Source organism: Triturus cristatus, chromosome 7 (assembly GCF_964204655.1).
Source record: "Triturus cristatus chromosome 7, aTriCri1.1, whole genome shotgun sequence".
Lineage (NCBI taxonomy): Eukaryota > Metazoa > Chordata > Amphibia > Caudata > Salamandridae > Triturus > Triturus cristatus.
In genome coordinates, this window is record NC_140590.1 from 1,017,240,238 (window position 1) to 1,017,254,847 (window position 14,610).

Here is a 14,610-nt window from a genome sequence, read left to right on the forward strand (position 1 = left end):
GTGAAAGTATAATTTACCATCCTTGTCTTCAAGGGAATAGTGAATTTTTGTTGTTGTTGATATTTAGCGAGTGAGGCTCACTGATCCTGTGGGTAATACAACAAACGGGTAACGGAATACAATAAAACATACTATCTACTTTATAGTGACAGAATGTTTCTTTTCATCATATAGAACATTTGCTGTCAAGCAATCCGTGGTGTTGATACTTTGACATGCGACCATCACCAACATCCAATTGTTTGACTTGTTTAAAACGTCTGGTGTCTGTTTGTTGTGACAGAGCTCTCCATGCCAGAGCAAATCCCACCACCGTTCCAGCCTGTGACCAGCATCTGCTTGTGGAATGGCTCACCAGTCCGAGTCAGAGCCATTCCTCGTTCACATGAGCTACCTTGACTCAGTCTTTGGAGACGTCTTACTTTTGAAAAGTTCAGCTTCCCCTAATTAGCCATGCCTGGCCAGAAGGGTGCTCCTCATCCTCCACCAGTACATTGTTAAACACTTGACTTGCTACTGACAGGGTCCTGTGTACCAAATCGGGTCAGAAGCATAGAAGATAAAAGAGCTTAACCCAGCTTCGTTCCCTCTCTCCCCCTCCAAACAAGGCCTAACACTGTGAAAGCCTTTAGAGTCACATTGTTGCTTGACCTGCAGAAAGAAGAAAAACCAGCCTGCATACAAGATGAGCTGGACTGCCTCTTTCAGAAGAATTTCACTATATGCAAGGAAAGGGAGCTCAAGCCTATCTAATTGGAAGGTCCTGTGTGGTAGGACACCTCCAAGTGGAGTGTTTAGTAGCAACAAGGTTCGTTCCAGCTCAGCTCAGCAAGATGAGCAAGACACACACTGTTCGTAGAGCTGCTGCATCACAAGTTGAAAAGGGTGCATCTGCTTTGACCCTCTATGTGAGGTGCCTAAACCTACTTGCTTTATCGTTCATCTGGGTCCTCAAGTCTCAGTGACTAGAAGAGGTTCACCCAGAATCAATTAAACAATCATCCTAGCCCTTATTGTTTTGGAAATATTAGCAGTTACCATTTTCAGTCACCTTTCTCTGTTTGTAGCAGTGTCTAGTTGCCACCAGTGCCACCATGACTCCCGTTGGATTCCCTGCTGCTGGAAAAACTCTTATGACTGGTAGATTTTGAGTTACAGGACCCTGCAATAGAAAAATCCTTATTTTGGAACATACCATGTGCATTGGTTTGCTAGTCATCCAGTGGGCTACGCCTAGTGGTAACCAGTGATCTGTCAATTGGTCGCTAGGAGTTAGAGAGGCCCGAGAATTCCCATGAGTAGGCATCCTGTTGTTTGGGTGCTATGCCATTTAAGAACGCTACAGGTTGGACTCTATTATACGTGTGCTTTCTTTTAATAATTAAAACTTTGGGCATGCTACTACATCAAAGTAATGCCTAGGTACAAGTATTCCTGCCTATAATCCCATCACTCAAATCTTCATGTTCTTTAGGTGGAGCCTACCGGACAGTGCAAGCTGGCTTCTTATTCCATTTTTTGCCTTCCTCGTCTTGTGTTTTTCCCTTCCCTGGAGCATTGCCTCGTAAAGATCCTTATGATTGGCTCATTTTTATCCTTCCACTTCCACTGCTGCATTGAAGGAACTACATTTTTATTTTTCATTCAGCACTCCATGAGATTGCATGTGATTTCTAACTCTCTTCCCCTTGTGCTGTTTCACCCCTAAACCTACTTTTGGTATTTCTGGTCTGGCACCTCAAGTCTGAATGACTCGTTATCTGTTTAAGCAGATGCTCAAATTGGTAAGCATACATAAAAACAGAACAACCCAATAGCATCCTTAAGGATATCTCCCCCCCCCCCCCCCGTCCCCTCCCCCCCCCCCCCCCCCCCCTCCATCCTTTCTCCCAGCTTGTCTGTAAAAGCACAGTAAGCGGCATATTTTTACAGGGTTATGGCTGAAAAGCGCCCTTCAATTGTTGTTTTTGTTTTATCTCCTGCATTTCACACACTGCATGAAAGTGCAAACATTGGTACATACGCTTCCCATGTTGCTGGGGTGTGGGGGGGTGGGGTGGACATCTGCTGCATTTACTCAGGGCATCAGAGTCAGAATGTATACTTAGCAGTATGTTTCTCCTGGAGGACCATGAATTTGTTTCCTATGTAGAGGAGCAAACGGCGGAATCCTGTGGAAAGTAAGCTAGGCATTGGAAAGTGTTTCCCCTTACATTCTGGCCCTCCCTTATTCTTTTTAAACTCTGTTCAGAATTGAGATATAAGAATGTCTTTGTTTTTACTCCAGTATTTTAAAATGTTTTTTTTTTTTTACACAATGCTTTGCCAAATCTAGCAGTTTGGCAATTGCATTATAAAGGCATGACCGATTGACTTTGCCAATGCTTTTTCAGAGAGGAGACCCGGGCGCTTCCAAACTTTACAGAGACGGCCTGAAGCATCCCCAAAAGAATAGCTGTGGTATAGGGCAACTTGTTTCTGGGAGTTCGGGTTGCTTCTGTCGTCATCCAAGAAAATGTGACAAAACAGTGTACTTTTCAAAACCATTCCCATGGAGGTGGTTCAAAATCTTGATATGCAATTCTCTCATTCCAATACTTTTCAAAACTCAAATGTTGTCTTTCTTCACACTTATATTCTACTCCCCAGTAGTTATGATCCCAACATAGATCCTATAATTTCAGGCTGCAGTCCTAAGAGCAAGATAGATCTTATAGTCTCATACAGCTGTGCTACCGCTCAGTATGCATCCGCACACTGTGATACTGATGTAACCTGCCTAAGCCTAGTAGGTTTCACCTTCAGGAACAGGCAGGTTACACTAGCATTAGTCACAGGCCTCAAAGAAGCATTAAAATGTCACAAAAGGATTCATCAGTGTAGATAATAAAATTAATCCACAGGGGTCATGATGCAAAAGTCATAACAAGCGGCTCTTGACTGCAAGAAATGTTCTGTAATAAGCCTCGGGACCTCAGCTTGAACTATCGTTGAGTGTTTCTCTTGAGATACACACATATATATATATATATATATATATATATATATATATATATATATATATATATATATATATATATATATATATATATATATATACACACACACACACACTTCCCCCCCCCCCCCACACACACACACACACACACACACACACTCCCACACACACTCCAACACACACACACACTCTCCCACACACTCCCACACATCAACTTGTTTGTTTACGTTTCATACATTTTGCTATCCATTGCGGATCATTCTTTGTTGCCCTCCTTTTCTATGGCATTCGGGCGTCATGCCCACTTCTTGTGTTTGGCCCTCCCGTTGCGCATGGACCAAGTACATGTCTCCTTACACTGCTCCTAGTTTGCGCAGCTATTTTTTTCTTTGTTTGCAAGCACTCCATAGGAGTACTTGCGTTTTCAGGTCGTCTCCCTTATGCACATATACATGTACCTCGAAACGGCTCTGCTTAACATCCTGTGATTCTGGGCTTTCAGTAACTTGCAGCCATGTGCTGCTAGACAACATGGCTAAAAGACATTCACATTGACAAGGCTAATAGCTCGGGCTCTGCCGAGACCTATGGCTTTGCCAATGCTTGTTATTTTTTTGTTTTGCTCTGAAGCGATATTTACTCCATCTGATTCGTTTTATGATGGAAACTGAAATCCCCAAGCCTCCCATTGTGTCAGTGTTGCTGAGCTGATTGTGATCCTGCATTATTGGGTGTTCTCTAGCCCCTTTAAGTTTCACAGGCTGGAATTTATGTAAACGTTGTGCCCCAAGCAAATCAATGTATTTATTGCTTCAACTCGCCCTTTGGTCTCAGTATGGCGACCTCCTTTCAATGACTATTTACACTGCATAATGCTTAAGCTTCCCTATCTGTACTTTTTGTGGCTGCCTAATTTCTCTTACTAGCCTCGAGGGCTGTCTTTGCTCTCAAGCTAGGATTACGCCACTATGATGAGTTAATGTGCTCTGTGAGAGCCCCAAGCTCCTTTATGTGAATCTTATGGAGCTCTGAGACTACAACTTTGAATACTCTTGTTACTCTCACAGCACGAGCGAGTACTTAACCAGGACGATAGACCAGGTTGCCCCTTTAAAAGAGATTAGGAAAAGAGGCAGACCCTCAGCTCCATGGTACACGGAGACATTAAGGGATCTTGAGCTGGTCTGTAAAATGGCAGAAAGACAGTGGAGAAAGGATTACGCGTAAAACGATAAAGCTAGCTGGAGGATTACTTTAATAAAATACAAAAGTGAAATAGCAACCGCTAAAGCAGAATACTTCGCCTCCACTATTCTCAAATCTTCCAATAAATCTAGGGACATCTGCAGGATAGTTAGAGACTTGACCCATCCTGACTGTATAAACAGTAAAATCCAACCCACCCAGGAGCTGTGCTCTCCAACCAAGAAAAAACTACTAAGATCGTGGAAGGCCTGAAAGATGTGACCCTATCAGGTCCTTTATCCAGAAATAAGGGGAAAGTAGAGGTAAAAGTTAGGTTCACCCTCCACAAATATATCTATCAAAAAAACTACCTGAACGAGTCAGGTAGACAGGAACCTAACCGGGAGAAACAGAAGGTGTAGGAAACAATTTGATCCTTAAAGACACCGTTATCAGAAAGAAAGGGAAGTATTATCTCTTTCTATAGTCCCCTCACTCACCAGGGTTTCCCCACGGTGACATGCTTCATCATAGTTACGTTAGCACACTGATCTGTAAAGTACAAAATCACAGTTAATTGCGAGGAAAAAAAAAAATATATATATATGCATAGTGTAATACGTAATTGTCGCTAAAGTTGTGAGCACACTACACACAGGTGGATGCACACTTCCATGACTGACGTGCCGCTAAGTGAAAGACAGAAGAGATGCAATTATTCAATCCATGCCGGCGTGGTGATGGAAAGGTGTGCTGAAATTAAATAAATTATTAGGTCTGACTACATACGTACCTCTCGGACCGCATTCTGGCGTGTCCTCGTAGCCGCAATGTTTTTATGTGCTGGCGGCCGAGAGGTTTGGCTTCCAGTAGGTGTCAGAAGCATGCGGGGTTCAACGTACAAGTAAGTGCTGCCATTCTCAACTCCCGGACGAAGCGAGGAGACCCTTCTCCTTCTCCCTCACACCATGCTGGGCGATCAGTCATTACGGAACACGCCTCTTTCCCTAACGATCTCGATACCTATCCTCCATTAGATGTACGAGATCTCCGCATCCCCTCCAGTGACCATGAGGCACAGTGTTGCTTTTTCTTAAGTATGTTACATGTTTTATGTTGTATGTTATTGTGTGTATGTAGTCAGACCTAATAATTTATTTAATTTCAGCACACCTTTCCATCACCACGCCGGCATGGAGTGAATAATTGCATCTCTTCTGTCTTTCACTTAGCGGCACGTCAGTCATGGAAGTGTGCATCCACCTGTGTGTAGTGTGCTCACAACTTTAGCGACAATTACGTATTACACTATGCATATATATATTTTTTTTTTTTTCCTCGCAATTAACTGTGATTTTGTACTTTACAGATCAGTGTGCTAACGTACATTACGTATGTATATTTTTTTAAAAACGCATGCCTTACTATTGTGGCATCACACTTATTTCACCCTATTAAGGTTGACTAGGAGTGGCAAGTTTCTCGACACTGGGCTGGTCCCAGTGTAGTCCTGACGAAGAGCTGGGGAGCTCGAAACTAGTTGACTTCAAGATATGCTAGGCACACCTTTCCATTATAGTTAGGGTCCCTTGTCATATTACCCCGTTTTTAATTTTTTCAGCTTAGAGCACCAATAAAGTTTATTTTGTAGCCCACTAGCTGATTATTTTAATTTTCCCACTCCACCACTACTTCACTTGCACTACACATAGTTTACAAAATTTCTAGTGCTCCTACGTAACACCACAAGTCGTAGCACGCCTCAGTCCGTAGAGGACTGGGAGGACCCCTATGATGAAGCATGTCACCGTGGGGAAACCCTGGTGAGTGAGGGGACTATAGAAAGAGATAATACTTCCCTTTCTTTCTGATAACGGTGTCTTTAAGGATCAAATTGTTTCCTACACCTTCTGTTTCTCCCGGTTAGGTTCCTGTCTACCTGACTCGTTCAGGTAGTTTTTTTGATACCCTATCAGGTCCCTCAGACCAGGAAAAGGGGGAAACATCTAAGAGTAATCTTAACCGGGATAACAATTTTAACCCAGCTATCTCCAAGCCTACCTTGGATGTATTTCAGATGCCCTCGGAAGAGGAGTTTTCACGAGTGGCCCTAGGAATTTCCTCAGGATCACCCTTGGATCCTATTCCTCATAAGATAGTGAAAGAACTCGGAACAGAGATCTTTCCTGTCCTACGTCAGCTGTGCTGCCAGTCCCTCAATTGCTGAGAGGTGCCACCCAGCTGGAAGTAGGCTATCATTACTCCGCTCCTGAAAAAACCCACACTGGACCCAGGTTGCCAAAAGAACTATAGGCCAATCTCCCTCTTACCATATCCAGTTAAGATCTTGGAATGTTTGGTAAGTAGGGCACTGTCCCTCTTTCTGGAGACAAACCATAAACTGGAAGATGAGCAATTTGGTTTCAGGCCTGGTCATGGAACGTAGACAGCCTTAGATAATCTCCTGAATGCGGGTGGACAGGGGACAATCGGCAACCTTAATACTGCTAGACCTGTCCGCCGCATTCAATACAGTCAATCATGCTCAATCAATCAATCAATCACGACATTTGTATAGCGCGCTACTCACCCGGAAGGGTCTCAAGGTGCTGGGGGGAGAGGGGTACGTTACTGCTCGAACAGCCAGGTCTTGAGCTGCTTCCTGAAGGAGAGATGGTCTTGGGTTAGCCGAAGGTGGATGGGGAGGGAGTTCCAAGTCTTGGCTGCCAGGTAGGAGAAGGATCTTCCTCCGGCGGTGGCTCTGCGGATGCGTGGTACGGTGGCGAGGGCGTGGCTGGTCGATCGTAGCTGGCGGGTGGGCGTGTAGAAGGTCATGCGGTCGTTGAGGTACTTGGGGCCCAGGTCGTGGAGAGCCTTGTGTGTGTGGGTGAGGAGTCTGAACGTGATTCTCTTGCTGACGGGGAGGCAGTGCAGGTCTCTCAGGTGTCCGGTGATGTGGCTTTGTCGGGGGATGTCCAGGATGAGTCGTGCGGAGGCGTTCTGGATGCGTTGGAGTCTTTTTTGAAGTTTGGCTTTGGTTCCGGCGTAGAGGGTGTTCCCGTAGTCCAGTCGGCTGGTGACGAGTGCCTGGGAAACGGTCTTCCTGGTTTCTGTGGGGATCCATCTGAAGATCTTGCGGAGCATGCGCAGGGTGTTGAAGCATGATGAGGAGACGGCGTTGACTTGTCTGGTCATCGAGAGGGAGGAGTCCAGGATGAAGCCCAGGTTGCGCGCGTGGTCCGTTGGTTTGGGAGTGGTGCCCAGGGCAGGGGGCCACCAGGAATCGTCCCAGGCGGAGGGGGATGATCCCAGGATGAGGACTTCCGTCTTGTCTGAGTTCAGTTTCAGGCGGCTGTTCTTCATCCACTCGGCGACGTCTTTCATCCCTTCGTGTAGCCTGGCACTGGCGGTGGCGGGGTCGTTGGTGAGGGAGAGGATCAGTTGGGTGTCGTCGGCGTAGGAGATGATGTTGAGGTTGTGTTGGCGTGCGATGGCTGCAAGGGGGCTCATGTAGACGTTGAAGAGGGTTGGGCTGAGTGATGATCCTTGTGGTACGCCGCAAATGACTTCGGTGGCCTGGGATCTGAACGGGGGAGGCGGACTCTCTGGGTTCTTCCGGAGAGGAACAAGATGATCCACTCCAGTGCCTTCTCTTGGATTCCGATGTTGCTGAGGCGCTGCACTAGGGTGCGGTGGCAGACAGTGTTGAACGCAGCAGAGAGGTCCAGGAGGATGAGGGCCGCTGTTTCCCCATTGTCGATCAGGGATCTGATGTCTTCGGTGGCTGCGATCAGGGCGGTCTCGGTGCTGTGGTTGGCCCGAAACCCGGACTGCGAGGGGTCGAGGGATCCGTTCGTCTCGAGGAAGGCGGCCAGCTGTTTGTTGACGGTCTTCTCGATGACTTTGGCAGGAAAAGGAAGGAGCGAGATGGGACGGTAGTTCTTGAGGTCAGTGGGGTCCGCCGTTGGTTTCTTATGGAGGGCGCTAAGCTCGGCGTGCTTCCAGCTCTCCGGGAAGGTGGCGGTGTGGAAGGAGGTGTTGATGATGTCCCGGAGATGGGGTGCGATGATGGCGTCGGCCTTGTTGAAGACGTGGTGGGGGCAGGGGTCGGTGGGGGATCCGGAGTGGATGGTGTTCATCGTGTGGGTGGTGCCTTCGGTGCTGATCGGGGTCCAGTTGCCGAGGGTGGTGGTGGCGTGCGTTGGTTCGGTGGTAGGGTGCGTGGTCTGTGCGTCGAAGCTGTTATGTATGTCGGCGGCAATCTTGCGGTGGAAGAACGAGGCGAGTGAGTTGCAGAGGTCTTGCGAGGGGGTGATGTCGTTGTTTCCGGCGCTGGGGTTGGAGAACTCTTTGACGATGCTGAAGAGTTCCTTGCTGTCGTGGGCGTTGTTGTCCAGTCGTTCTTTGAGTGCTGTCTTCTTGGTGGCGCGGATCAGCTGATTGTGCTTGCGGGTGGCGTGCTTGAGGGCGGTCCTGTTGTCTGTGGTCTGGTCGAGCCGCCAGGCTTTCTCGAGGGTGCGGCAGTTCTTCTTGGAGTCCTTGAGTTCGTCGGTGAACCAGGGGGTTTTCTTGCTACCGGGTCTGCTGGGAGGGTTCTTTAGTGGTGCGAGGTCATCGGCGCAGGCGGTCAGCCACTTGGTGAGGTTGCTGGCTGCTTCGTTGGGGTCTGTTGTGCTGGTGGGAGGGTTCTGGCTGAGGGAGGCGGTGAGCTGCTCGGCGGTGATCTTGCTCCGGCGAGGAGCCTGTTGCGGATGGTGGTGGTTCGTGGTTCTTCTGAAGCTGAAGTGGACGCAGCTGTGGTCAGTCCAGTGGAGTCCGGTGGAGTGGCTGAAGGAGATGTGCTTGCTGGATGAGAAGACGGGGTCAAGCGTCTCTCGAGGCTGGAAACCCTGGGAATGAAAGGTGTGGCATTGAGATGGATGCACTCTTACCTATCTGATAGATGGCAAGCAGTAGCACTTCCACCGTATCAATCGGAGTTTGTAAAAAATGAACATGGGGTACCTCAGGGGTCCTCAATCAGCCCCATTCTGTTCAATGCATATATGCGCCCACTGCTGGAGATTGTAAAAATGCATAACATCAGTGTGGTCAACTATGCCGATGACACCCAGCTTATGGTGTCTCTGGACGGCGACCACACGGACTCCCAGAAAAGTTTTCACGCATGTATGTTTGAAATGGTGAAATGGCTGAGGGACAATTCACTTCAATTCAATAGCGAGAAAACAGAGATTCTACACTGTAAGGTGGGTGGGATCCCTCGAGGATTACCAGATGATTTTTGGCCAATAACCTCAGATGGCCCTCTGACACCAGTGAGCACAGTACGCAATCTCTGGGTCAGTTTTAATGAAAAGTTGACTCTGGAGTCCCATGTTAATAAATTGGTAGGAGGTTGTTCTACTCTTATCCGAGGACTCCGGAAAGTGCTACCATTCTTGCCAGTTCAGGCAAGAGCTACGGTGGTAAGGAGCATTATACTGAGCCGCCTGGACTACTGTAATGCCCTGCTCTTAGAGTCCCCAGGTTATCTGATTACTAGACTCCAGAGTATCCAGGCGGCAGCAGCAAAGCTTGCTCTGACTCGAGCACGCCGCAAAGAGCGTTGGCAGAGCTGCACTGGCTTCCAGTGACTCAAAGGATTCTGTTCAAATCCTTATGTATTGTGTTCAAGGCACTTCATGGACAAGGGCCTAAATTAGTCCAGGACAGATTTAAATGGTATGAACATATACGCAACCTTCGCTCATCCTCTACTAGTCTTGCTAAGATTCCTAGGATAAAGAAAGTAACCCTGGGGGGGGGAAGAGCTTTTGGCGTAGCTGCTTGCCCGCCTTTGGAACCGTCTTTCTCTGGAAATTAGGAGTATACAGAACCTAATGCTGTTTCGTAAGAGAGTCAAGACGTGGCTCTCCCCCAAAGTATGATCCTTTGATCTAGCCATGTAACCCTTTACATCAGCTCTGTCTCTTTGTCTCAGCGCCAGGATGCCCGCAGGGTTGCAGTGCGCTCTATAAATGTTAAAAATAAATATTTCACTCTCAAAAGTTTATATGTTGGGGGGGCCCCTCCAGTTTCCGGCTGCAACTTGTGTGGTGCATTGTTCCATGCCCTTATATTCTGAGATCCCTCAGCTGCTCAGGCCGTGTGTTGTTGCGCTCTCATAGATGCATTTGTTGTTTTGTGTGCTGTCTGAGATCCATGACAAAACTTTCCATGGACGCTGATGCAACGCAACAGCTGATCCCATCCAGTCTTTTTTTCTTAGTGTAAATCCCATGAAATGAGCTCTATGCTCTCCGAGATTCCCATGCATTCCGTCGCTTAGCTGGCTGTTGGTGTTGACAAGAGACTACGCTCGGTTTCCAGCTCTGTTTTGCTCTAGTGCTGCAATTACTATGATGAGTTTCATGTTGTTGCTCGGTGACCTCCAACTTCACCGTTTTTTATGACTGATTAGCTGATTAGGAGTTCTGAGAGCTGTCATCGGACCCTGTTCAATTTTCAGCTGTCTTTACTATCATGCTTTGATTCCTCCCCCTTGTGAAGACCAGCATTGTGTGCTGTACGAGAACCCCCGGCCGCAGCTTTTGTGGATTTTGTTGGGCTTTGGCAGTTGACATTATATTCTGTTTAGTCTCCAGCTTTGCATTTAGTCTCATGCTGGGATTATTTCTGTGTAACTAGTTTCATGTTGTACTCTGGTGAGATTACAAGGCCTCCCTCTGTGTGGATGGTGGTGCGCTCAGGCAGCTGTAGGGCTCCCACGTTCTCTTTCCAAGAGTACTTGGCCCACCGGCGCCTCTTCCTCAATGTGAAGTTTCTGCTTCACCTCACTGGCCCTTCTTTTCTGTCTTACTATGTATATGGGTACCATGACGATGAAGTGCTTTTCTGTTGCCCCCTAAGTAATGAACTTCTCACTCTATTTACACTTGGATTCTGGCTCTAATTTGGCAACTAACAGAAAAGTGCCTGTGATGCTTCATAAGATTCTTGCTACTGCTATGGGGTAGTGCACACTCCACATAGAATGAGGGTACTGAGTCTCTGCCGAGTGGTGGAGGTGAGGTGGGACATGGGGTAAGCTTAGTTTAGATGTGCAGGTGATGTGCTGCAGTAGAACCTCCAGCCCTTACCATGTCCAAGCACAGCTGCTGCTCTTCATGTATTTTACTGAGCAACGAGGCTGGGAAGTTGTCCCATGATCCTCATTCATGGCGAGGAGTCACATGCAGGTCTGACCTCACATTTATGATTGTTAGGAATAAAAAAAAATCAAGAGTAAAACCTGCCGGAGTCACAGTTAGTAAGCGTAATCCTAGAAATCTTTGTGCATTCCAATTTTACCTGAGCGAACCTACGTGTATATCTGCTCATCCAAAATATGTACTGAGCAAGTGAATGTGGCACATAACATTTTGGCTCTGACAAGACATTGCAGAGTTCATCTAGTTGTAAAATGTAACTGTCGAGTCATTGATGTTCAGATGGTGATGCTTATGTTTTAGTAGGGTCATAATTGGAGCACTGACGTATCCAGATCTCGGCTGCAATTAGAGCTCGAAGCATGGTGAATGTGCGGATGTATTCATTGTCCTACTGTGCTCATAAAGATGCATCAAATGGAACCAATACATAAACATGACCTCTTCAAAGAAAGTGTAAATAAACAAAAGTGTTGGCATAAACATAACCGTTTTATGTTTAGTGTCGGATATAATCCAAGAAGTGGCATAATCCGAGCCTAGGTAGAATCCAGGCCTACCTTTAATATAGGAGCGGTCCTATAAAAGATGTGATTTAATGACAATGCTGATATAATTTGCAACCTCGCTGATTAGCCATAAACTAGATTTCTGAAGCATCTAGCCCCCTGGACCATTTGATGTTTCATAAAATTCCACACGTCTCATCTGATCGATTGTACAGAGTTGTTAACAGTGCCATTTTAAACTCCAAAGGACAATAATCTAAATGTGACGTGGGTTCATCTTTCAAGCTAGGACAGCAGAGAACTCTTCTATGGGGGTGGAGAACACCGCGCCCATAAAATAACATGAACACCACTTAGCATGTAATAACTACTAAATTGAGGTGGATGATGCATCCGCTCCATAATGTCTTCGATGATTTGTATTTTCCTATTGTACATAAAAAGCTAATTAGCAGTTGACATGCAACGAAATAAAGGAAAACAAAGAGGGGAGTAGAGAGGTACCACTCAGCGAGTGGTGGAGGTGGATACTTCCTCCCGGTCAATAGTACATAAACAAAGGGATCCACCCACGAGTACAAGAGATCACTCGATTACTCAATGTGTATCCCACGGTCGTGGAGAATACACATTATTTGTTTAAATACCCCTCACACACCAAAAGGGCCCTTGGTGTCATGCTTCATCATAGGGGTCTTCCTGCCCCTCTACGGGACAGGGCGTGCTACGACCTACGAATACGCGGGAGCACTGTTGTTAATGAGACAGCTATGTGTGATGCGGGGGTGTGAGAGGAAGGGTCAGGAGTGAATAAAGAGTGAGTTAAAAAATACCTGGCTCTCAGGTCTAGGAAAATTTATTCTGCCGGTCGAGCTGGTATTATTAAAAGGTGGGGTGAGGAGGGTATAAGCCTCAATGAGCTATAACTCCCAGTGGTGTCGACATGTTTCGAAGCTTCCCCAAGCTTCTTCGTCAGGACCTTAAGGATCCCTTCCTGTCACTAACTGTGTTGTGTTTATAAAAAAGATGAAAAAATTAAATGATATGTAAAAGGAAGTAAATAACCTCCACGGAATAAATGCCTTAATAGGTCTTACATAGTCCTATTAACTTGCTAGCAGAAGATAAGTAACCTCATGAGCTCGTAAACCGAGTGGTGGGCGTGCCAAATAGGCCACGACTCCAGGGATCAGTGTCCCGCCAGATCAACCACCCCGGTCGGCCCCACCTTTTAATAATACCAGCTCGACCGGCAGAATAAATTTTCCTAGACCTGAGAGCCAGGTATTTTTTAACTCACTCTTTATTCACTCCTGACCCTTCCTCTCACACCCCCGCATCACACATAGCTGTCTCATTAACAACAGTGCTCCCGCGTATTCGTAGGTCGTAGCACGCCCTGTCCCGTAGAGGGGCAGGAAGACCCCTATGATGAAGCATGACACCAAGGGCCCTTTTGGTGTGTGAGGGGTATTTAAACAAATAATGTGTATTCTCCACGACCGTGGGATACACATTGAGTAATCGAGTGATCTCTTGTACTCGTGGGTGGATCCCTTTGTTTATGTGACATGCAACGAAAACCTGTTTTATACCCGTGGCAGTTTCTCACTAGAGAACAGCTCAGTTGCCATTCGTGAGAAAATATTGTGAGGACATGAACTGTCTTCGAATGAAGCACTGTTCCGTTTAAAGGTGTTTTCCAGTGGATTGTGACCTCTATTAGCTGTGTTTCCTCTCTGGGCAATCAACCACTCCCAAGCTGTCCTTAAGTACATACTGCAAGCTAGAAGGTTTCTTCTGTAGCATTTTCTGCAAGATGTATAAAGCTTTAGCCTAAAATACAGGTCATTATATATTCTTATGATAATTACCCTTGGACTAATCTTGTAATAGGCTGATGTGTTCAAAAATGTTAAGGTAGAAGCTCGCATTTTAGTTTCTGGGCCATCAGGCGTTTGTGATTTTGCTCACGTGAGACACTCAGTATTTTTAAAACTGACACACACTATGCTGTCAACCGTTGATTTTGACCTGGCGTCGTATTGCTAGTCAATTAACTCATGTCTTGTACCGTTTTTCTCAGCTTTTGTCCTGATGTACCTCGTCTACTCCTGGGGGTCGCAGGAATACGCAAAAAGTAGGAGGAAGGACCTGTCCCTGTATGAAAAAGACGAGTAAGAAAGACGACTAAATGCAGCCGAGCTGAAGTCCAGCATCTTACAGTTGTCTTTTCCATGTATTTATTTTGTCTCTTTGAAGAGGTGTATTCAATAAAGCGAGCAGTCACATCTTACAGATTCCTGTGAATTTGTCTAGCTGGCTATATATCGTAAATACCAGTAATTTATTGACAAATTTTCTTCTTCATAAATACTGGCACTTAATGAAATATTTGGCTCGGACTGTACAGCAAAGGCTACCAGTAGGGATCAGACATATGAAAGTGGAACGTGTTACATCATGTTGATTGGTGTGTGGATGTGATCAGTTTTCCGGTAGAGTTTGTCAAGATAGAAATGCAGGATTCTGGAGAAATCAAACTACCCTCTCCTCCAGAGTGGGGACACATTTATGTACTTTTGGTGCATGACTTGGGCATCATTTCCTTCAAGCATCCGCTGTAAGAACTCTTACAGTTGGTTATCACCAGAGTGCTTGGCTGGAAATGGTGCTAATAGTTCACAGTGACCTGGTCTACCCAAGC

At 46.4% G+C, this 14,610-nt stretch overlaps 1 protein-coding gene across 1 annotated transcript in view; it reads left to right on the forward strand.

Moving 5' to 3' along the window:
* UQCRQ (ubiquinol-cytochrome c reductase complex III subunit VII) overlaps window positions 1-14,199 on the forward strand; it is a 65,824-nt gene extending 51,625 nt beyond the window's left edge. Inside the window, exon 3 of the mRNA XM_085618065.1 lies at window positions 13,990-14,199. Coding sequence (XP_085474191.1) covers window positions 13,990-14,084 — 95 coding nt within the window. The 3' untranslated portion in view covers window positions 14,085-14,199. The remainder of the gene's footprint in view (window positions 1-13,989) is intronic.
* The last annotated feature ends 411 nt before the right edge of the window (window positions 14,200-14,610 follow it).